This window comes from Anomaloglossus baeobatrachus, chromosome 2 (genome assembly GCF_048569485.1).
Source record: "Anomaloglossus baeobatrachus isolate aAnoBae1 chromosome 2, aAnoBae1.hap1, whole genome shotgun sequence".
NCBI lineage: Eukaryota > Metazoa > Chordata > Amphibia > Anura > Aromobatidae > Anomaloglossus > Anomaloglossus baeobatrachus.
The window spans coordinates 434,522,662-434,548,537 of NC_134354.1; the positions used below are offsets into that span (position 1 = coordinate 434,522,662).

General features: G+C 43.0%; 1 protein-coding gene across 2 annotated transcripts in view; it reads left to right on the forward strand.

Annotated features, from left to right (window-relative positions):
* USP32 (ubiquitin specific peptidase 32) overlaps positions 1 to 25,876 on the forward strand; it is a 391,424-nt gene that overhangs the window by 230,891 nt on the left and 134,657 nt on the right. For both annotated transcript variants that reach the window (XM_075336246.1, XM_075336247.1), the window contains exons 11-14: positions 2,201 to 2,262; positions 2,364 to 2,466; positions 19,162 to 19,345; positions 22,395 to 22,570. In XM_075336246.1, coding sequence (XP_075192361.1) covers positions 2,201 to 2,262; positions 2,364 to 2,466; positions 19,162 to 19,345; positions 22,395 to 22,570 — 525 coding nt within the window. The remainder of the gene's footprint in view (positions 1 to 2,200; positions 2,263 to 2,363; positions 2,467 to 19,161; positions 19,346 to 22,394; positions 22,571 to 25,876) is intronic.

The window sequence follows — 25,876 nt, forward strand, 5'->3', positions numbered from 1 at the left end:
TCACTTTTTGGTCCTACATTGTTCTGCATTGTGACACGAAGTGTCTATGTAGATCTTGATTGGTAACTTTCCCGTTATTCTGACACTTTCGAAAGGCCATATAAACTCTGTAAAACCCTTAAGCCCTGCGGTTTACAAGAAAGCTGCTTATCATGTGGAATGATGGCCTGATATATGTCTTTGTCAGTGTCAAATGATCCAAGAATCAAGCATCTGGGTAATACAAGCATTCATTGTGCGAGGAAAAGGATAAGTCAGCTTTATATAATGCGACATGCCCCGTGCCTGAGCCAGTTTACTGCTTTTAAAAGTGGAATTCAATAGAAATGCTGTAAGGAAGTCATTGTGAGAATAGAAAAGGGCAGCCTTCTGTTGATAAGAGAGAGTAGTCATTGACTGTATATGTAGTGCTCATTCTTTGTGATTTGTGTTGTACATCCGCCCTTGTCTAGACTTGTGTGGCATTTTATGGTTTTACATTTACAAGAATACAGCAGTTGGCTGAGTTTGAGTTCCTGTGTACACAGTTTGGTATTGTGGTGCTGAGCCTTTATTTTTTTTTTCTTAGGCAACATGCTCTTTCTCCAGTGGGCTTTCCCTATTGCTAGCATAAAATAAAAATCTAAATCTAACCACATTTATTTTTATTTTTTTGTGACTTTCTTAAAAGCAATATGTCACCAGGTTTTTGCTACCCTCCCTGAAAACTGCATGATATAGGGCCAGAGACCCTGATTCCAGCAATATATTATTGGGATGCTTGCTGAAGATTTGATAAAATCATTAGGTTTATCTGCTGCAGATCTACCAGTTCTCTGAAGACTGATCACTATATAACCCTGTTCACACTACTGATTGGCACTATTCTGTCTATGGACAGTAGACAGAAAGCTGACCTCTAGTGATAATCTGGTGCTGATAAAACAGTGATTTTATCAAAACTGCACCACGCCGTCCCATAAGTGACACATCACTGGAATCAGGGTCTCTGTTTCTACATTATGCTGCTCCCAGATTAGGTGGCAAAAGCCTGTGGACAGATTCCCTTTAAAGGGAACCTGTCAGGTGCAATATGCACCCAAAACCACAAGCAGTTCTGGAGGCATACTTCTAATCCCTGCTTAACTGTCCCTGTATCTAGTGGCATACAGAAAGAGACCTTTAGAAAAAGCATTTCTAAAGATCCTTTATTACATGCTAATGATCGCAGTAACTAGTCACAAGGGCGTTTGTTCCTGCGCTCATTCTGCCCTCTTAGCATGGTAGCACACCCACAGGGGTGTGCTAACATCATATTCAATGCGGCAGTGAGGCGCGTACCTGTGTCGACTATCACTGCTGATCAGAATACTCAGCACTTCCGGTCATGTACAGTGTGAAGCCTGGTGTACGCGTCCCAGCTTCAGAGAGATCTAGTGCACATGACCAAAAGTGCCAGGGACTTCTGATCAGTGGTGACAGCGGACACAGGTACGCGCCTCACCGTTGGTGATGCTGCATTGAATAGCATGTTAGCACGTCCCTGTTGGCGTGCTACCATGCTAAGAGTGCAAAATGAGCGCAGGAACTAACACCCTTGTGACTAGTCCCGAGCTCATTAGCATATGATAAAGGATCTTTAGAATTACTTTTTCTAAAGATCCCTTTATCTATACTAGTGTATACAGGGACAGTTAGGCAGGGATTAGCAATATACAACCAGGACTGCTCGTGGTTCTGGGTACATATTGCACCTGACAGGTTCCCTTTAAATTACAATGAGAGCCTGGACTAATACTTTTGGAGAAATGTAGCTTATGGTGTATAACAATTCTAGAGCAATAAAAATGGCTATTGTATGCTACAACAATACATGGAAGATTTTACTTTTCTTTATATTTAAAGTTTTATAAAAAAGAAAAATAAAGAAAATAAAACATTCCCATGAAAGATGTTGAATGTTTTTGAATGTTGTTACTAGTGGTTATTTTTACTTCTGCGGTAACAAAGCTGTCGTCCTATTTTAGTACGTATTTGGTTACTCATGGGAAGTACAATCTTAATGTGAACACAAAGCAACACTCTCTCATTCCGCCTTTGGTTCCCCATCTATCCCGAATAAGCTGACTTCCTTTACAAATGGCGCCTTTTTTTTAATCTTTTAATTTCCTTTTAGGTTGGACAAGATCCCCCTTGTAACTTTTTTGTTTATTTTCTTTAGGTTTGTCACATAGTTTTGGGTTTAAGACCAGCCACTCCAGAAGAAGAGGGGCAGATCATCAGGTACAACACTTTAATTCATCTTCTTGTATGGCTCATGTTAGACAATATTTTCCAGCCTAAAATCGTAACTTTATATATTGTTGGGGTTTTTTTGCCTGCAGGGGATGGTTGGAGAGAGAGAGTCGGCATGGCCTTCAGGTTGTGCACAATTGGTTTCTTATATCTATGCAGTGGTGGCAGCAATGGAAGGAATATGTCAAATATGTAAGTATTTTGAGTGGCACATAAACATGACTGTCCTTTTAATTGGTTGATAATAGATGTTTAATAGCCAGCAATGGTTGGCATGATTTATTCTTCACTTTCACAGTAGAGAATGGCATTATGGAATCTTGTTTCCTAAAAGAATAGATTCCTAAACAGATATAGAAATATCAATATATGGATGTGCTTTTGTGAAACCAAGATGACATTAGCAATATCGCCAGGCTAGCCCTACCATATGGATTTCTGCAGCTGTCTGGGATAAGAATAAGACACACTTACGGATCAGCGGGAGCGCCCATACCACATTGCACGAAGCGAATTTTCTGTTTTAGACCTTACAGGTCGAAACGTTATTGCTGTCGCTTATCCCTGCCTTCTACTGTCCACCGTCTGTCTACTTGAATAAATCACTTTTGCATGAAAACTTTTGGAGAGTGCGGTGAAACTTATTACATATTACCAGGGAAGCCATATCCCATCTACCAGCACCTCGAAGTACAACTGGCTGTGTGCACACCAATAATCTACTATTATGGGATAAGAATTTGAAATCACCCCTTTTCTATTTTGCTCATTGATAATAACAATATTGCATAACTTATACTGGTTCTCTCATTTTAACATTTTAAATAATTTTTCTATAAATAATGTGGTAAATGTATTCGTCCAGTGCATTGTAAATGAACAACTTGTAGAGTTAAATTAAAATACTGAATGACGACCTAATTACAGGAATCGTGGGGCTCGTCCAATGGACAAGTGAAAATGTGTTTTGACAGATTAATGTAACCGTTTTTCTGTCTGCTGTCATTGCTTTGACATGTGCTACATCACCGGTCCCGAAGCAATAGAATATCCAGGCAGCGCTGCAAAATATGTAAACCTATTGCAATCGCATAAATAGTATCCCCCAAATGTGCTCTACTTTTGCTCAGATTGCTAAAGAGATAATAGTAACAGTAATGCATGGTTATTGCCGCTCAGGCTCACTAAGATCTCTCGTAAAGGAGCTGTTATGAGATGGCGAGAAAATAGGACGGGTAGCAGTGTATCTCTTTTGTCTGTGTGTTTATGTCCATGGTGCACAAAGCACAGGCGTTGTAAAAATGCATGTCACTCGAGCCTGTTAATACCTTAGATTGCACTAAAGTGCTCCGGCAGGGAACAATGCAATCCCTGCCGCCATCGGCAGCCCCATGATACGATCACGGGGAGCCAATGGATTGACATGGCAGCTTGGGGTCAGATGATGACCTCTGTCGCTGCCATGATGTGTTTCCTGTGAATGCTGGCAGAGCGCCGCTATTCATAGTAACACTGTGTTTCTCCATATCAGAGCGGTGCTGAAGCATTGCTCTGGTCAGGAAAAGTGATCGGAGTGTACAGGCATACTTGTCTCCTAGGGGGACAAGTGAAATCATTAAAAAAGTTTTAGAAAAATATGAAAAATAAACCCCCAAAACTTAAAAGTTCAAAACCCCCCCTTTTGGCCAATTAAAAATAATACGAATTGGCCTGTACCTCATGTAGAGAGGAAGCAGCGTGGGTGAGCTCCTGCCTGGATCCTGAATCATCCTGCACACCGGCCTTGCTGACAGGCACTACCGACCCTGGAGGGCTGCAACACTACTTATAACACCCGGGGAAGCGAGCACAGCCAGGATATGCCGACCCGCAGCAGCAATAAAAGAGACAGAGACGCGCAGGAGCGTGCCTCTGAAGAATCCAATATGGCGTCGCCGGCATCCACACCATCCCAAGCTGGAGCAGTGGGAGTAGCAAGCATGTTGGAGCGGTTTGCCAGAGTGGCCCCTGGCACAGAGCCTACCTACAACGAGGCACCCGATGGCAGCGCTGAACGGGCCCTGGAGCAGGGAGAAAACATACCCGACGGTGAGAATGTGAGTACCCTGGGCCCTGCATGTTCAGCAGCACAAGATATGCAGACACAGAGGCCTGCGCTGGCAGAGGGAGGAGGGGGAGATGTGGAGCAAACAACACCTGTTTTCACTGAGGCCATACTGCGAGACATTCTGGCAGCAATTAACTCTTGCAATACCACATTGGCCACTCTAAGCAGCCAGATGGGAACTGTCACCTCAGATATGGCCTGTATTAAACGTGAGCTGCAAGGGGTGACTGTCAGAATGGGGGAGCTGGAGGAAAGAGTGAGTGCAACAGAGGATAAATTACCACCAATGTCACGAGAGCTGGGAAAGGCCACGCAAAATATCTCCACACTGCTAAACAAGGTGGATGATTTAGAGAACCGCTCCCGCAGAAGTAATTTGAGACTGGTGGGGGTCCCAGAGAGGATGGAGGGCAATGACCCATTGAATTTCTTTGAAAAATGGCTTAAAGACACCATGGGAAAAGACATACTATCCTCTTTCTTCACCATTGAAAGGGCGCACAGGGTCCCTGCGCGTGCCCCACAGCCGGGAGCACCCCCACGTCCTATTCTGATTAAACTACTGCACTATAAAGATAGGGACACTATCCTGCGCAGAGCCAGAGATATCAAAGAACTTGCAATTGATGGGAGGAAGATATCAATATTTCCTGATTTCTCCATGGAAGTGCAACGTAAAAGAGCGCAATTTATTGAGATCAAAAAATGATTGCGCCAACCTACAAGTGCCATATTCCATGATGTACCCTGCTAAGCTGCGGATTGCTGCGAACGGAGAGACTCATTTTTTTGATACGGCTGGGGCGGCATTGTCTTGGCTGGATATCAATGAGAGATCCCTGAGGAGGAAGAATACCTGAGATTTCCCTTTCTGCCGCCAGGCGTTGTTTTTGTTTGGGACGCTATGCTGGTGAGCTCATTACAGTTAAATTCATCTAGGATCCAGGACTGGAGACGGCCGGTTCATTGTGGACACACGCTGCACTAGCGAGTGGTGGACCCCCCTCCCTGCATGGACTTGGGGCGTATTTTTAGCCCTGATTCTCTCTATTTGGGAGAAATGTGTAAGAAACACTTGATTTTGAGGGCAGGGGCACTGCGCACTGGTGTGTGGAGCCCTATCTCCTTGTTTTTCTTGTTTATTGTTGTATGATGCAATCTGTTTGGGAAGTGTGGTGTGCCTCAGTCGTGTCGCTCAACCTAATGTTTTTGAGAATCGGTGGAGAACACCTCTCTCCTCCAGGTATGAAGTATCCGTCCGGATCATATCTTAGTCTACGCTTATGGCGACATCTTTAAATATTGTAGCGTGGAATGTTAGAGGGCTCGGAGATGCGAACAAAAGATGTGCTATATTTACTCACCTACAGAAACGTTTACCGGCTATTTTATGTCTCTCCGAGACCCACATGGTCAGGGATAATGTTCATTGGCTGAGGAAGGGATGGATCGCGCATGAATATCATTCCACATACTCGACCCATGCACGGGGTGTGAGTGTGTTGGTGCACAAATCCATCCCGTTCTCATGTACCAAATCAGTGATTGACCCGGGGGGCAGATTTGTATGTTTGCTTTGCACGCTGTATGGTATACAATTTATTCTGGTTGCGATATATATCCCTCCACCATATTCAGTCGAACCGGTAAAAAGGATATTGTCTATTTTAGATTCCCTTCCATCTGTGCCGACGCTTCTGATAGGGATGTAAATAATTATTAAAATCCCCTATCTAGATAAATTACACTCGGGAAACATATCGGAGAACGCTGCCCCGACTTCATTTGCTAGAATGCTAACAGAGCTGGGTTTTGTAGATCTTTGGCGTGCCCAACACCCCACAACCAAACAATTCTCCTGTTACTCTAGCTCCCACCACACCATGTCACGGATAGACCTGGCTATTGGAAACGCACTTATAGCCTCATATACACAAAAGATGGCCTACCTACCTAGAAGTGTATCTGATCACTCACCATTACATGTTACGCTTGCATGGGGAAACCCCCTCGCCCTGCCCAGGCCTATCTGGAATCTTAATCCCTTCTGGATCCAGCTTATTGGGGGATATTTATATGATAACATTCTGGAATACTTTCATCTTAATGAGTGCTCTGCACTGCCACACATAGTTTGGGACTCTATGAAAGCTGTGGTAAGGGGCATATATATTAGAGAAATATGAATACGCAAAAATCAAACCAAAGGTTACACCCAGAGTCTGATTCAGGAGGTATCAGATGCGGAGGCTGCGGTGGTGCTCAACCCGACAGTAGAAACTAAAAACACTCTAGAGAAGGCACAGATGTCACTCAAAGAAAATCTCATGTCGGTGGCAGAAAATAAACGCTATTTCCTTAAACAAAATTATTTTATGGCGGGGGACGGCGTGGGGCACCTACTGGCCACAGTCATTAGAGCACAGGAAGGATCTTCTTATATAAATAGGTTAAAGACGGAATCGGGTGACTTTGTAACAGCAAGCGAGGATATAATAAGAGAAATAAAGAGGTATTATATGCGGCTATACATATCAGACTGTGACCTCACGGAGACTGAGATTGAGCAGTATTTGGATGCTCTCTCTCTTCCTACACTGAGTGATGTAAACAGGGAATTGCTGGACCGGGACATCTCATTGGAACAACTGGAGGAAGCGCAAAATGAAAAAGCTCCGGGAACAGATGGCCTGCCTGGAGAGTTTTATAAAACGTATGCACCCTTACTGCTACCCAAACTACTTAAGGTATTTGAAGAATCTGAAAGGCAGAGGGTCCTCCCGCCCTCTATGAGGGAAGCCTTAATAGTCTTATTAAAACCCGGAAAAGATCCAGAGATCCCGGATTCGTATCGCCCAATTTCTCTCCTACAAACAGACATTAAATTGCTGGCCAAGGTGCTCGCCAATGGGATGTCCCGAGTCATCTCATCTATAGTGCAGAGTGATCAGACAGGATTCATTCCATGCAGAGCCACATCTATGAATTTCAGGAAATTATATTTGGGAATTCAACATAGTTCTGAGGAACCGGGGGAAAGGGCAATTTTGTCTTTAGACGCCGCTAAGGCGTTCGATAGCCTTGAATGGGAATATATGTGGGCTGTACTTCGGAAACTGGGCTTTGGACATAGATTCATAAATTGGGTAAAACTGCTATATGACTCACCGGTGGCGAAGGTTAGGGTTAATGGCAGGGTCTCCGAGTCTTTTCCTCTTGGAAGAGGTACTAGACAGGGGGGCCCGCTTTCACCCTTGCTATTCGCGACTGCAGTGGAGCCGTTGGCAGTGGCAATACGGAAATCCAGGGAGGTAGAGGGATTTCGGTGTGGAGCCGTGGAACAAAAGATATCATTATACGCAGACGATCTACTCTTATATTTAGACAGGGTACATTCCTCGATTTTGCCGGCAATGAATATCATTCGGGAATTTGGACAGAGGTCTGGTCTACGAATCAACTGGTCCAAGTCGGCTTTAATGCCGTTGGACACCCTTCCGGGGGACTTTTCGGACTTAAAGATTCCAGTTCCTGTGGTCCGGGAGTTTAAATATCTGGGAGTAATTGTCAGCCCAATCCCGAAGGATTTCCAGGCCATAAATCTGGAACCCCTGTTACAGCGATTCAGAGCAAAAGTGCATACCTGGTGCCGTTTGCCGCTATCAAATATCGGCAGATCCAATTTAATTAAAATGGTAATGATGCCACAATTACTATACCTTATACATAATTCTCCAGTGTGGATATGTAGGGAATTTTTTGTAAAAATTAATACAATATTCCTGGAACTTATTTGGAAGAAAAAGCAAGCTAGGATTCGACTGGAAGTGCTACAGCGGGGAAAGGAGGAGGGAGGACTGGCGGTACCAAACCCATATATATACTATATAGCCTCCCAGATGCAACATCTGAGGAGTTGGGGCAAAGAAGGAGGGTATGATACCAGTGGTGATATAGTGAGAGAGGGATCAGTATGGAAGTACCCAGGTTGCCGGTTGGATGTGGGACAAAGACAGATAAATGGGGCACGATATCCCACACTGGCTATGATATTTCGGGTGTGGGACAGGGGTAAGTCTCTTTTGGGGATAAGCGGACCTACAGAGCTCTGGCCACTGTGGCAGAACCCAGACTTGCCAGAAATTAAAAAATTAGTAGGGTTCAGAGGATGGGAGGATAAAGGGATCCATTTAGTGTCACAAGTACTACAAAATAATACTCTTAAAAGCTTTGAACAACTGAGAACGGAGTTTCACCTTCCGCATGTCTTCTTTTATCAGTATTTGCAGCTGAGACACGCACGACAAACCCGGTAACAGTGACACATAATCAAATATTACATAGGCTGCTTACATCTGAGTCCTCTAAGGGTCTTATTTCGGGACTATATAAAAAATTACTACCTGCCCATCTGGAAACACATCCATTGATTGTTAAAAGCAAATGGGAACGAGACGTCGGTCCCCTGACGGAAGGCCATTGGTCTGATATATTGGAACAAGTTCCTAAACTGGCGGTATCGGAGTGCCAAAAGCTGTCTCAAATATATCTCATCCACAGGGTATATAAAACTCCCAGTCTACTATTTAAGATGGGACTCAGACCAAACACACAGTGTGTTAGGTGTGGACAGGATGATGCCCATTTGATGCATGTTATGTGGGAGTGTGGACACATTGGTGATTTCTGGAACCAAACCCTGGGACTTATAGATCAAATATATCATATCACAATACAACCGTCGCCCCGCCTGTGCCTGTTGAGTCTGTGGGAAGGAGAAGTGGATCCGGATTCTCCAACAGCTCTGGGAATAGCCCGTATCTTGTACCAAGCAAGAAAGCTACTAGCATATCACTGGTTAGACCCTCTACCACCAACATTACCAGAGCTCAAAAACAAATTAAATAACGTCATAAGATTGGAAAGGGGAGTTTATTTAAAAAGAAAAACATTGAAAAAGTTTTACAGCATTTGGCGGCCATGGATGGAGTTGCCGGGCCTACCCTCTAGTGCACTGGTTCGGGATGCAATGCTGGACCGGTTAATGTTGTGCCTGCAGTGATGGCATGTGTGAGGAAGGGTATTAAAACTAGTTTTTTCTGTGACGAAGTGGACTTTGAATGAAGAGGTGAGAGAGGACTGGAATGGTTTCATGGATGACTGCACGGAGAGGGAGGGGCGGGAGAGTATAGCAATATGATGTGGAGCGACACGGCTGATGGAGGAGGTGTTCCTGTTAGTCTGAGGCATTATTGCATAATTTAAGTTTTGATTATTTGTAGAGCCACGAGGTTTGTAGACTCAAGCTATATAATATAATTATGATTTGAGAACTCTATTATTATATTTACATACATGCAGAGAAAGAACCTGATTTATAAATCACATGTGTTTATCTGTTGTTTATTATCAGTTATATGAAAAGTGAAATACTCTCTGTATCGATCCCTAATGATTTAATAAAAAAAGATCTGATTTAAAAAAAAAAAATAATACGAATTAAAAAAAATACACGTTTGATATTGCTGAATTCAGAAATGCCCGATCTATCAAAATATAAGATCAATTAATCTGATCGGTAAACTGCATAGCAAGAAAAAAAAATATCAAAACCCCAGAATTAAGTTTTTTTTGGTTGCCACAACATTCCATTAGAATGCAATAACAGGTGATGAAAGCATCACATCTACCCAAAAATGGTATAATTAAAAATGTCAGCTCAAAATGCAAAAAATAAGCTGTCACTGAGCCCCAGTTCCCGAAAAGGGAGAACGCTATGGGTCTCAGAACATGGCGATAAAAGTGCCATTGTTTTTTTTTTTACAAACTGTTGAATTTTTTTTCACCATGTAGACCATTTAGATCCTGTGTGAGGTGTATGCCCTCAGCCCCTCCTGTGTGAGGTGTATGCCCCCAGCCCCTCCTGTGTGAGGTGTATGTCCCAGCATCTCCAGTGTGAAGTATATGCCCAAGCGTCTCCAACGTTGGGGCAGATACATCACAGGAGGGGCTGGGGGCACGGACATGACCGGGGGGTGGGGGGGAGCATGGACATGACGGGGGGGTGTTGGTGATTTTTTTTTTTTTTTTTTTAAATAATTTGTATTAGCAAAAGCATTTAATGTCGTCTAATGTGGCCCGAGCTTCTAACAGAGGTTTGTCTCAAACTTCCTGACATGCAGAGTGGGATCCCACAATCCTACGTGGCCCCTCTCACATTAAGCTCGAGATCTCACAACATATCGCTCTTTACTTAACCGACCATTGACTTTACTAAGCTCTTAACGAGCTGTAAAATCATTAGAACGGTTTATAGCTTACAAATTATGCAGCAATACCTCGGTTAGTGCAAATGGCAAGATCTTGCTCTTTTACTGCAAGAAGGGTCAGACAGGGTTTTGGGATTTGCATGCTCCAACTCTTGGCACAAACATGACCCTTTAGCGACACCCTTCTGAGCGCAATTGAGAGTATATGTGATTCGTAAAAAATCCCTCTTTTATTAAATATTAAGGGCGGTCCTAGACTGGTGGTCCTTTAAAGGGATTGAGTTTTGTGTATCTTTTATATGAATGGGTTTTTTGTATGCCGTGACCACTACTTTGTTCACTTTGATGCACGTAATGGTCCACATGACTGACTGTTGCATATATAGATAGATAGATAGAGATATATATAGATAGATGGAGATATATATAGATAGAGATATATAGATATATACATATATATATATATATATATATATATATATATATATATATATATATATATATATATATATATATATATATATATATATAATATATATATATATATATATATATATAATATATATATATATATAATATATATTGAATTTACAAGTGATACACAGAAGAGCCGTTTTAGAGGAATCATTCTTTTCTAGCTGCATTGTTTATAGTTATAGAGAGCGGGGGGGGTAGCGGCGGCGCGGGTTGTCATTGGAGACGGTAGCAGCGGTGGCAGAGAAGGGGCGTCGATACTCACATAGGCTGAACGGGTGATAGGGGGAAACGGTGACAGGGAGACAGTGCTGCGGCAAGGAGATTGGCGGGGAAGTTAGCGGGGGGGGGTGACAGGCCGAACGAGTGACAGGGGGAAAGTGCAGCACACAGCATACGCTGTGAGCTGCACAATAATGGCGCCAATCTCCTCCCTCTACTGTGATCTGGACAGCCCAGGGGACGCATCCAGGTCACAACAGGGAGCTGTCTTGTATTAAGTAAAGGGTCGCAACGTGACTATCAGAGTGAATGTACAGAGGGCTGCCATAAAGGAGGTGAGTAACTGTCGTTACACACACCAAATCCAAGATGGCAGCCCCCCAGTGCCTTCAGTAAAACTAGAATTAAATAAAAATGAAATAAACAGTGAATTTAATTTTGCTTTAAAAATACTTGATTTCATAATCACTATTAATACAAAATTAAAAAGCGCAACACCTTTCCTTTAAGGTCCCATGTGTTATTTATTTGCTGTTTAAGCAGCAGGACTTATCATTGCTCAGAATTCAATGTCACGCGCACAGCAGTTCGCCATGCCCCCTCTTGAGATTAACACCTTACTGTCAATGTACAATCTCTATTTAGAGCTTGTTCTGGATGGGACAACACACTCAGCTCTGCTACATTGCTAAATCTAAAAATTCTGATTGTGTCAGAAGGGCTGCAGCCAGTAGTCTAAGTGATACATCGTTGAATTCAGGATCTCTTTGTTTACATCATGCTGCTCTCAGATGAGGTAGCAAAAACCTGCTGACAGATTATCACCTATCCTGTGGATCGATACCTTTTCTTCACTGAACAATCGCTTTAACTATTACCTATAGCAAAACATATTGGCCGCGTCCATGTGAGGTTTACTTATAGAAAGCTATCACTGGATTTTATCAAATAGATTTATCCTCTTGTGTTAGAACAACATACTACAGCTAGTATTGTGTAATTGTAGTAGCCAAATAGCAGAAACTGAATGAATACAGTATATAGTTTGAAGTCAATGTATTCATGAGGGGTGCAGTGTCCCCCCGCTTCACCTTAGCCCTCTCATAGGTTGAGGTGAATGTGCCTATACAGCAGCCTGTCAATCAATGCTCTTTGGGATGGGGGGAGTGGCGGGAGCACTACTGTCTTGAACAACCCATAAACTGTGTCCGGTGAATTCCTTGTTGATAAATGGCACAACAATTCCTATGCCATTTGGCCCCTGCAATTTCTGACTGAATATTCTGCTTTCACATGGGGCACTATATTAACATTACAGATCCAAGTGAACCACTCAAAAATTGTGTGTAAAATATATTGATTGTGACGTTTTAGCTTGAGATGCATCATGGAAAGCTTTTTTATTACTAGATTGAAATGGCCTCATTATGCGGTAAACATTTAATGTCATTAATGTATAATATGGCTATCATAATCTTTATCTACTAACATGAAAATGTGCACAGGCTGCAGACAGAGTGTTGAAAGCTGCCAGAAGTACATTTAAAAAGGCATTATAGAGCACAGACAGGATCCTCGGCACCGCAGGTTTAAGAGTAATGCTTTACTATAGCATCTGTTCCAATAGAGGCCGTATGATCTGCTCGTCCCTGAAGTCATGATCAGTAGTGTCGTTAATGGAAAAGCATTGGAATTCAATGCTGCTGCCTGAGACAAGAAACTTCTTTTTTTTTAGGGATACGTGAAAAAGATATATAATTTGTTTTTAAAAAGATGTTGTTTTTTTTTTTTTTTTAGCTTTAATAACTTTGAGGAAATTTACTATAATGAAACATGTAGTATACACTACAAAGTCTCTGTGACACAATATTCCCAGGACAGTTATGATCATTGTCACAACTACCTGTTCCCCATTTATTTTCAGAGAGGTTTTCTACCTTAAATTTGTTTTTAGAAAAATGGCAGAGAAGCATAGAGAATGCTGTATGATCGTGACAAGTGATTGAAAATTCCCTGCTGGTGCCCCACAGGAGCCTTAAACAACACCATGATCTTCGCTGATGGGTCTCGTAGAGCAGTGGCACAAATTTGGTATAGTCAGCAGCTTTCCTATATATAGAATTTCTCTTATTTGTATCCAGAGCATTTCTGTTAGGCCTAAGACACACAACATGAAAATCAAAGTGAGTGGAATGCGATAAAACACCGCATTCCACTCGGACCAATATTAGCCTGTGTGTCAGCGCACATGAGCGATTATTTTCTCAGCCCTAATCGGACTAAGAAAACCATAGCAGCATGCTGTGAGTATAATGCGATCCTTGTTTCTCTTGCACCCATTCAGGTCTATGGGGCGAGAGAAAAATCACACTGCACTTGCGGTACACTGGTGTACCGTGCGTGGAGAGCGAGAATGGCAATAGCCGGCAGAGGAGAGAGGGAGATGAATCCCTCCCTCCCCTCCTCAGAACCGGCCCGCCCTTCCTCAGTGTCAGCCCACCCCTCCCTAATGCCTGCCTGCCCTCCTCAGCTTTGGTCCGATCGCATGATCGGACCTCAGTCGCAGTGACACTCGCATGACACTCTGCTCCTGCTGGGCTGCCAGCGTGAGCCGAGTGTCATGCGAGGATCGCAGTAGGTCCCCGTGTGGCCCCAGCCTTAACCTCATATTGAGATTTATGCAATTCCCGGATATAATACATTTTAAGTAAGTGACTCTAAGATGTAACACCATAAGCTCTTGCCATTTGCGCACACACACACACACACACACACACACACACACACACACACACACACACACACACACACACACACACACACACACACACACACACACACGTGTGTGTGTGTAAATATACACACGTATGTTTATGTGTAAATATACAGTATATGTGTGTGTATATATAAGCCGTTGTGATTACTCGCTAATCCCGCCCCCGCACATTACCACATGCGGCTCCGCCCCCACACCCATTACCACACATGGCTCCGCCCCCCACGCCCATCACCATATGCGGCTCTGGCCCCGTGCCAATTACACACGCGGCTCCACCCCCCTGCACATTACACACATTACACACACCTCTGCTACATCCACACTCCCTTCTGACCCCATAAATAAACTTCACCTCATCCAGCACCATGACAACCAGCACAGCAGAGTCCTGCATATGCTGAGGAGCTGATCATGTGACCCCTGTCTCCTCCCCTCCATGTGTCACGGTGATTAACCTGTCACAATGATTAACCCTTACACCACCAGCCCGCCGGGAAAGCCCAATATTCAAGGCTGCAGGGGAGTGCCACAGTGATTAACCCTTACACCCCCAACTGTATACAGCTAGCTGTATACAGATCGGGGGGCTGAATACCCTTTGTGGGAAGGACAGCTGTTTACCATTGGGGGGAGGGGAGCTGTATACCCTTGGGGGGAGAGCTGTATACCAGGGAGGTGAGCTGTATACCCTTAGGAGAGAAGACAGCTGTATACCCTTGGGGGGGAGAGCTGTATACAATTGAGGGGGACAGCTGTATACCTTTGGGGGGAGCTATATACCAGGGGGGTGAGCTGTAAACCTTTGGGGGGAGAAGAGCTGTATACCCTTGGGGGGAGAAGAGCTGTATAACCTTGGGGGGGAGAGCTGTATACCAACAGCAGAGTCCTGCATGCACTGAGGAGGTGATCATAATGGGCGTGCCGAGCGTTAGCTGGCTGGAAACCTATAGAAAAAAAAAAAATAATATATATATGTATGTCAGGGCCAGAAATATTTGGACAGTGACACAAGTTTTGTTATTTTAGCTGTTTACAAAAACATGTTCAGAAATACAATTATGTATATATAATATGGGCTGAAAGTGCACACTCCCAGCTGCAATATGAGAGCTTTCACATCCAAATCGGAGAAAGGGTTTAGGAATCATAGCTCTGTAATGCATAGCCTCCTCTTTTTCAAGGGACCAAAAGTAATTGGACAAGGGACTCTAAGGGCTGCAATTAACTCTGAAGGCGTATCCCTCGTTAACCTGTAATCAATTAAGTAGTTAAAAGGTCTGGGGTTGATTACAGGTGTGTGGTTTTGCATTTGGAAGCTGTTGCTGTGACCAGACAACATGCGGTCTAAGGAACTCTCAATTGAGGTGAAGCAGAACATCCTGAGGCTGAAAAAAAAGAAAAAATCCATCAGAGAGATAGCAGACATGCTTGGAGTAGCAAAATCAACAGTCGGGTACATTCTGAGAAAAAAGGAATTGACTGGTGAGCTTGGGAACTCAAAAAGGCCTGGGCGTCCATGGATGACAACAGTGGTGGATGATCGCCGCATACTTTCTTTGGTGAAGAAGAACCCGTTCACAACATCAACTGAAGTCCAGAACACTCTCGGTGAAGTAGGTGTATCTGTCTCTAAGTCAACAGTAAAGAGAAGACTCCATGAAAGTAAATACAAAGGGTTCACATCTAGATGCAAACCATTCATCAATTCCAAAAATAGACAGGGCAGAGTTAAATTTGCTGAAAAACACCTCATGAAGCCAGCTCAGTTCTGGAAAAGTATTCTATGGACAGATGAGACCAAGATCAACCTGTACCAGAATGATGGGAAGAAATGAGTTTGGAGAAGAAAGGGAACGGCACATGATCCAAGGCACACCACATCCTCTGTAAAACATGGTGGAGGCAACGTGATTGCATGGGCATGCATGGCTTTCAATGGCACTGGGTCACTTGTGTTTATTGGTGACATAACAGCAGACAAGAGTAGCCGGATGAATTCTGAAGTGTACCGGGATATACTTTCAGCCCAGATTCAGCCAAATGCCGCAAAGTTGATCGGACGGCGCTTCATAGTACAGATGGACAATGACCCCAAGCATTCAGCCAAAGCTACCCAGGAGTTCATGAGTGCAAAAAAGTGGAACATTCTGCAATGGCCAAGTCAATCACCAGATCTTAACCCAATTGAGCATGCATTTCACTTGCTCAAATCCAGACTTAAGACTGAAAGACCCACAAACAAGCAAGACCTGAAGGCTGCGGCTGTAAAGGCCTGGCAAAGCATTAAGAAGGAGGAAACCCAGCGTTTGGTGATGTCCATGGGTTCCAGACTTAAGGCAGTGATTGCCTCCAAAGGATTCGCAACAAAATATTGAAAATAAAAATATTTTGTTTGGGTTTGGTTTATTTGTCCAATTACTTTTGACCTCCTAAAATGTGGAGTGTTTGTAAAGAAATGTGTACAATTCCTACAATTTCTATCAGATATTTTTGTTCAAACCTTCAAATTAAACGTTACAATCTGCACTTGAATTCTGTTGTAGAGGTCTCATTTCAAATCCAATGTGGTGGCATGCAGAGCCCAACTCGCCAAAATTGTGTCACTGTCCAAATATTTCTGGACCTAACTGTATATGTGTGTGTATATATATATATATATATATATATATATATATATATATATATATATATATATATATTAATATAATATATAATATTGTGTGTGTGTGTGTGTGTATGTATCTATACACATATATAAATATTAACTATTTTATTATTTTTTTTCAATAGAAATAACAAATGTGAAAGAAATTAAATTAAACTTGCCCCAGATATTACTGCTTTCATTTACTTTTCTCATTTTACTCATTGCTCTTGAAAGATATGCAAAATTATTCTAGATTTGTCTCTGTATATCGGTTCTGGCCTCTTCCTCCTCACTGTTGTGTATGTCTGGCTAAAAGTCTACCTACTGCAGCAGAAGCCTGCCTGCTGTGCTCTGTTTGTAGTAGGGCAAAGATTGTTAACTTCCATCCATAAACCAAAATTGGATTATATGAGCAGGAGAATAACCTTTTATTGACCGTATAATTTCTACAACACTTAATTATAGGATAATACATACAGTCCTGCATACTAAAAAGTATGGGGCATAATAGTCTTTTAACTTTTGGTATTAATTACTAGGTTTAGTGTTACTTTCATGCTACATATTAGTTGTAAAAATTACTATTATGTTTGCATACATTTCCTAATATATTAAAGGAGTATTCTCACGTTTGGAAGTTATCCCCTATCCAAAGGGGATTATTCCTGACTGCTGAGAATCATTCATTCTTAAAGGGAACCTGTCAGGTGTAATATGCACTCAGAACCACGATAAGTTCTGGGTATATATTGCTAATCCCTGCCTAACCGTCCCTGTATACACTAGCATAGATAAAGAGATCTCTAGAAAAAGTATTTCTAAACATCTTTTATCATATGCTAATGAGTGCAGGGTCTAGTTGCAAAGGCGTTAGTTCCTGCACTCATTCCGCCCTCTTAGCATGTTAGCACACCCACAGGGGTATGCTAACATGCTATTCAATGCAGCATCACCAGTGGTGACGCTTGAACCTGTGTCTGCTGTCACCGCTCATCTGAATGCCCGACACTTCCAGTCATTTGCACTATGGAGCCAGGTGTATGCGTCCTGGCTCCAGAGAGGTCTTGTGCGCATGACCAGAAGTGATGGGACTTCTGATGAACGATGATGACACAGGTACGTGCATCACCGCTGATGCTGCTGCATTGAATACCATGTTAGCGCGCCCCTATGGATGTGCTACCATGCTCAGAGGGTGGAATGAGTGCAGGAACTAGCAACCTTGTTACTAGTCCCTACACTCATTAGCATATATAATAAAAGATCTTTAGAAATACTTTTTTTTTTTTTTTTTTTAAATATCTCTTTATGTATGCCACTAGATACAGGGACGGTTAGGCAGGGATTAGCAATATGCACCTAGAACTGTTTGTGGTTCTGGGGGTATATTGCCCCTAACAGGGTTCCCTTTAAGGGGCTGTCAGAAATAGCTGAACATCCTACTCAGCTGGTCTTCAGAACTTCCAAAAGAATGAATCAATTGGTAGCGCGCATGTTCTTTCACCGATCCATTCACATGGAGTTCTTCAAAGTCCCAGTCCCAGGTCTCCGGATCAGTGAGGGTCCCAGCAGTCCTGAACTTTTCCCCTTCCACATGGAAACTTGAGAATGCCCCTTTATGTGTAAATCTATTGTAATCCTTTCACCTTCTTGGTCATCTGGAATATCCACTTTATTTTACACTAACCAACTGTATTTATCTTTCAGCAATCTTCTATTAAAGGCAACCTGTGTGCTTGGAAATGCTGTGCATTTTAGTTGTAGATGCATGCATATACAGATAGCAATCCGTTACTGATTAGGACCGCCCCCTGGACTCCTAAGCCCGGAGTGAGTCAGGATATCTATGATAAAAATCAAGCTATAGCAAACTATAACCTATCGTCTGCAGAACGCATAGCATGTTCAATGTGATGGCTTCTATCTAGCCCATCATCTCTTTAGCAGATCTCATTCAAAGAGTAGTCTTGGGTACTGAAGTGCTGTTTGGATGTTTTATTTGTGTTTGTTTTTTTACATTCTACTAATGGTTTCCTCTACAGCATAGTGCATAATTGCATTGGTCTCCATAGGAGCATAAACGTCATTTTAGGGTAATCTGATGGCTACTATTTTTAGTTCACAGGAATATTCCTTTAATTTGACTTTAATCTGTTTTGGTTGGTACAGCTTATAACTTTTTATTTTTGTGGAAACCATGCATTACTAACTTATTGCAGGTGCTTTATTGTGTTAGTGTTTTTTCTATTAATATTTTTAAATCATTCATCATTTAATGCTTCCATAATGTTGAAGTAATGACTAATCTATAAGATATAGCGGTTGCTTTTTTTTTTTTTATAATTTTATTTATTTTAAATTTTGCTTATTTTAATTCTTATTTTTTTAGGAATCTAAACCTGTTGTTATTGAGCCTTCTCCCTCATTAAATGGTAGCCGGTACTCACTGGGGACATCCTCATTGGATCAAAGGGAAGATGACAGAACGGGAACTAATGTACATAGCACTACAGAAGAGAAATCTTCCGATAACATATCTTCTGCATCGGAAGCTTCAGAGTCAACAACCAGCGGTAAGGATAACTGCTGTTTCCAAGCAGTGCTTTTATGTCTGGTTCTATCTGATTTGAAGTCCATAGGGAAATGAATATGTTTTCCATTAAACAAGACAGTAGAAAAGATGGTCGAAAATCAAATAAGGTGTCTATAGATTTTTGTTGTATGCGATCATAGGTCCCTGAAGTTTTAATCCATTTGCTTGGAGAGAGAAGTAATGCGCTACAGAGTAATTTCGGTTCTGTCTCAGAGACCTGCAATGCAGTTAACTTGTAGGAACTTAACAACAGAGAAAGTGTAAGCATAAAATATCTTCACCTCTTGTGTTACCAGCGCAAATACATGTCCGCCATTGTACAAGATCAGTCATGAGGTCAGGTTATGCACTGGTATAGTGGAGAGCGCCATGTAATTACTGTAATGTGCATCCTTATTTATAAGACCTTTGGGTAGGCTGTATTTTAATGAATTAGGATTTAATAAATATATTTGAATAGCGCGTGGGCTACTAGAAAGTTGGATGTGGCTTGTCTGGAAAGGGGCATGGCCTAAAATGCAATGGAATTGCGCGAATTTGAAAAATGTTGCGCATTTTAAGACGGTCTAGTCTACGAATGCACGGTTAGGCAATTTTATCTAATTTAATGATTCATGCAGTTCTATAGCTTCAATACATCTTTAGAGTGACTAGTCTAACTTAATAACAACTATTAGTTGTGTTTTTGTCATAAGTATGTGCCAATATTTAGCATATTAGTCAATCTCATTTCCTGCAAATCTATGTCTTTGTCAGTCACTGTGGAAAAAGTGTTTAAAACACGTAACAAATGGGATACACAAATATGCCATGCACCCAGGTTATAAAGAGCTTATGCAAACTTATTATTCCACCTGACAACAGGTGTAGAGAGACACCAGTGCAAACTGTGCAGTATACTCTTTGTACAGGCTGCCACCTGATATGCTGTCAGTATTGTGCATGTCTTATACATACATCTAAGTATGTTCCATGCATAGTATTTGCTGGGCATCGGATAGTGGTGTCTCTTAACAGCTGATGTTGCTTCCTGGCGATTTTTCCACAGCTAAAGTTTTCCCCTGATGTCTATTTACAGTTTTTGCTGCCTGCTGGCATTTTTCCACACCATTTGTTTCCTGACGGCATCTCCCCACACCCATTGTTGTCTGTTAGTGTCTCTCCACAACCGTTGTTGCCTGCTCGCATCTCCATACATCCGTTGTGGTCTGCTGGTGGCTCGTCTCCATATACCCGCTGTAGCCTGCTGATGTCTCCATACACCAGTTGTTGCCTGCTGGCATCTCCACACATCTGTTGTTACCTAATGGTGTCTCTACACTCTCATTGTTGCCTGCTGGTGTTTCTACACTCTTTTGCCTGCTGATGTCTCTACACTCACGTTCTTGCATTCTGGCATCTCTACACACTCCTTGCCTGCTGGCATCAGTACACACTTGTTGTTGCCTGATGGCATTTCTACACACTCGTTTCCTGCTGCACTCTCTACAAAGTCCTTGTTGCCTGCTGGCCTTTCTACACACACTCATTGTTGCCTGCTGTTCTTTCTATTCACTCATTGCCTGCAAGTCTTTCTACACTCTAGTTGTCTGCTGGCGTCTCTCCACACCCGTTGTTGCCTGCGGGCTGCTCTCCACACCCGTTGTTGCCTGCTGGCGGATCTCCACACCCGTTGTTGCCTGCTGGTGGCACTCCACACCGATTGTTGCCTGCTGGCATCTCTCCACACCCGTTGTTGCCTGCTGGCAGCGCTCCACACCCATCGTTGCCTGCTGGCGGCTCTCCACACCCGTCGTTGCCTGCTGGCGGCTCTCTACACCCGTCGTTGCCTGCTGGCGGCTCTCCACACCCGTCGTTGCCTGCTGGCGGCTCTCTACACCAGTCGTTGCCTGCTGGCGGCTCTCCACACCTGTTGTTGCCTGCTGGCGTTGCTCCACACTTGTTGTTGCCTGTGCGTCGTTCCACACTCATTGTTATCCACTGGCGTCTCTACACATTCATTGTTGCCTTCTGGTGTTTCGCCACATTCTTTGTTGCCTGCTGGCTTTTCTTCACACCGGTTGTTGCCTATTGTCTCAACAACTGTATTTCCCATCCTGCAGTGGCCGCAATTGACACTGAAGTCTATGTATATAAAAAGAAAAATAAAACAATTCGGTACAAAGCCAGAATCTGTGTGGGACCTCGTGTGGAGTACATGAGGATGGTTTTTTTTTTGTATTTTGTTTAAAATAAAGTATTTTTTCGGTGTTTGTGTTTATTTACTTCCACTTACAGATTAGTAATGGGGTGGAAGGGTATCATAGACACCTCTCATTACTAATCTAGGGCTTATTGGCACCTGTAAGCTGTCATTAACCCATTTATTACCCCGATTGCACACTAGGGCAATCGGAAGAACCGGGTAAAGTTCTGGGATTGTCGCATCTAATGGATGCGACAATCCTGGGCGGCTGCAGGCTGCTATTTTTAGTCTGGGGGGCCCAATAATCATGGATGTCGCCAGTCCTAGAATACCAGCCACCAGCTGTCTGCTTTTTTATGGCTGGGTATTACAATTGAGGGGACCGCACTTTGCTTTTTTCTTTTTTTTTTTTTTTTTTTTTAAATCCATTTAGAAAAGCTGCGGTCCCTTTTTATTTTGATAGACAGCCAAGATAAGCACACAGCTATGGGCTACAGCCTTTAGCCGTATGCTTTATTTGTGCCTGGTATAATTAGAGACGTTAGGACTACCGGTGCGGTTTTGTTTTGGTTTTTTTTTGTTTTCGTTTTTTGTTTTTTTTTTTAATACCAGAGTTGTTGGATCTGTATTGTTACCCACATTTCCCTGAGAACTTTAGGTCCAAGGTCGGTGCTCGGGTATATTTGAATCCACGCGGATCCGGACTTTTACAGTCTGGGTCCGCCCATCACTAATAACTAACCCAAGATTACAATCTGTTCATTGGCTTATTTATGTAACATATAATGAAAATGTGAATTTAATGCTATGAAGATAATTGGTATCAATGTTCTGTCTATTACAGTTTTTCCTTATTCCAACGCGCCAGGGGCAGACATGTGCTTTGCACGTCAGCATAACACTTCGGATAACAATAACCAGTGTATGAGTGGTTCCAATGGTAGTATATTATTGCAGCTCAATCCACAGAAACCTGGTGCTATTGACAACCAGCCACTGGTAACGCAAGAGAATGTAAAGGTGAGTTGCTCATTCAGCATATCTGTTCTCTTGAATTTATTTATAAGAATCAGTAAAGTAAAAGTCTGAGGCCCTCATGCCTAGTAATAATATAGTAAAAATACATTTTATTAGAACCTATATAATGGTATTTCATTTGCCTGATTGTGATCAGAGGTTACTCTTTTTTTTCTGATGTTTGTGATTTTAAAAGTATAGCAAGACGCTTAGTTAAGAAATGTTTAGTTATTTATGTAATTCTTTATAACTGGGTTAACAAACTCCACCAATGCCTTCCGTTTACACTAGGTCTCAAAGGTTATGTCCTGATTTTTGATATCTAATTTGAGACCCTGATTCTAGCAATGTATCACTTATTGAGCTGCCTCTCATCTCTGGTAGTCTCATTACAGACACTTCTATTAGGCTGCTTTCACACATCCGGTTTTTGCTGAGCGGCACAATACGGCTATTTGCATAAAAATCGCAACAGTTTTTTTTTTTTGCCGCCGGTTGTGTTTTTTCCGCATAGACTTGCATTAGCACCGTATTGTGCTGCATGGCCTTGCGTTGTGTCCGGTGTTTGCCGTATGCGGCATATTTAGCCCATGCGGCGGCCAGATGTAACGTTGCCTGGCACTTTTTTTGTGCGGCGAAAAAACCGCAGCGTGCCGAATCCTGCGCGATTTACAATGCAAGCCTATGGACGCTGGATGCGGTGTCCTGCGACAAGAACCGCATCCGGCCGCCAGATGCGTTTTCTTGAACTGTGCATGCTCAGTATCAAGCCGCAACCGTCAAAAAATGGACGGGCCGCATGGAAAAACTTATGCAACGGATCCGTTTATTTCGCCGCATCCGTTGCATAGGTTTTTGAGCCCTGTGGAGCCACACTGCAAAAAACGGATGTGTGAAAGCAGCCTTAGCTGTCTTCTTATAGTTCTGTCAATCATAAGCTGGCATCTTCATAGAAGAAGAAAAATAATACAGCCCCACTATAGCTTAGAACAATCACTTTGTGAGACAGTCTAATCTCCTCATTGGAGAGTGATTACGGTACGTGTGCTGGAGCACAGCAGACCTGCGATTAACAGATTTCAGCTTTCCTCTCCAGCAGTCAGTGTGGTGTAGGGGCAGTGTGGCACTGTTGGCTGCACTACACTTGCTTTGGCAATGCTAATGTGTATTTGGTCCTGCCAGTAAAACTCATTTGAATTTGATAGTGGAGCTACTAGTTTTTCTAATAAGAGTCAACTTATGCTATTCTGCCCATTTCCACACACTGAATGCTGGAGATGTGAGCTTAAAGGGAACCAATCATCAGGATTTTCGTGTATAAGCTGCAGCCAGTGCAGTACTGGCACTATCCTGCACAGTGTGTACATACCATTAGGGTGCAGCTCGGGTGTTTAGGCAGTGAAATACAACTTTCTAAAGTTTGAAATTTCGTGCACTTTTTGATTGACGTGTGCACCTCATTGCTAATGTCCGGGCGGGTTATGCAGGAGTTCCCCGCCCCCCCACCAGCCTGTTCCTCCCTCTCTCCTGATGTCCGGGCGGGTTATGCAGGAGTTACCCGCCCCCCCACCAGCCTGTTCCTCCCTGTCTCCTGATGTCCTGGCGGATTATGCACGTGTCCCCCCCCCTCCCCCCCGCGCCGCCTTTTCCTCCCTCCCTCCCTCCCTCCCTCTGGCTGTATGTACATATCTAATCTTCAGAAACATGGCGCCAGAGTGGGCCTCTGTGCATAGCGCTTATCTCCGGCGCCATGTTTCTGAAGCCCCCGCATTACACAACTTGCTGTCTGAGAGGGCGGCGCATGCGCCCTCGTTTCTTCACAGCACGTTGTGACCGCAGGAGCGCGCGCGATTAGAACAGGACAGAACAGCTGACCGGAGGACGCGATCAGCTGTAGCTACGATGGCGTGCCGCGTCAGGACACCGGGCCAGGACAGCAGCCGCGAAGGACAACGGGACGCCACAGGAAAATGCCACCGGCAGGATTCATCTCACTGTCCTGCAGGTATGTTTGAAGGAGGAGGAGGAAGAGGATGATAATGATGATGGAGTAGGATAATGAGGAGGAGGAGGATAATAATGATGATGGAGGATGATGATGATGGAGGAGGAGGAGGATAATGAAGGAGGAGGTTAATGAGAAGGATAATGATGATGGAGGATAATGATGATGGAGGAGGAGGATAATGATAATGAGGAGGATAATGATGATGGAGGAGGATAATGATGGAGGAGGAGGATAATGAGAAGGATAATGATGATGAGGAGGATAATGATGGAGGAGGATGATAATGAGGAGGATAATGATGATGGAGGATAATGATGATGGAGGAGGAGGATAATGATGATGGAGGATGAGGATAATGATGGAGGAGGATAATGATAATGATGATGGAGGATAATGATGATGGAGGAGGATAATGATGGAGGAGGAGGATAATGAGAAGGATAATGATGGAGGAGGATAATGATGATGGAGGATAGTGATGGAGGAGGATGATAATGAGGAGGATAATGATGATGGAGGATAATGATGATGGAGGATAGTGATGGAGGAGGAGGATAATGAGAAGGATAATGATGATGGAGGATAATGATGATGAGGAGGATAATGATGATGGAGGAGGATAATGATGATGGAGGATAATGATGATGGAGGAGGAGGATAATGATGATGGAGGAGGAGGATAATGATGATGGAGGAGGATAATGATAATGATGATGGGAGGAGGAGGAGGATAATGATGGAGGATAGTGATGGAGGAGGATGATAATGAGGAGGATAATGATGATGGAGGAGGAGAAGGATAATGATGATGGAGGATAATGATGATGGAGGAGGATAGTGATGGAGGAGGAGGATAATGATGGAGGAGGATGATAATGAGGAGGATAATGATGATGGAGGATAATGATGATGGAGGATGAGGATAATGATGATGGAGGAGGATAATGATAATGATGATGGAGGAGGAGGAGGATAATGATGATGGAGGATAGTGATGGAGGAGGATGATAATGAGGAGGATAATGATGATGATGGATAATGATGATGGAGGATAGTGATGGAGGAGGAGGATAATGATGGAGGAGGATAATGATGGATGATGATGTTACTGATGGTAGCCTTTGTTACGGTGGTCCAAAATGTATGCAGGTCTTTCACTAGGTTCCCCATTGTGGTTCTTTAACTTTTGGACACCGTTGTTGTAATCATTTCGACCCATCAGATCTTGAGTGGAGCACCAGAAGAAGGGAGATTATCAGTGGTCTTGTATGTCTTCTATTTTATTATTATTGCTCCCACAG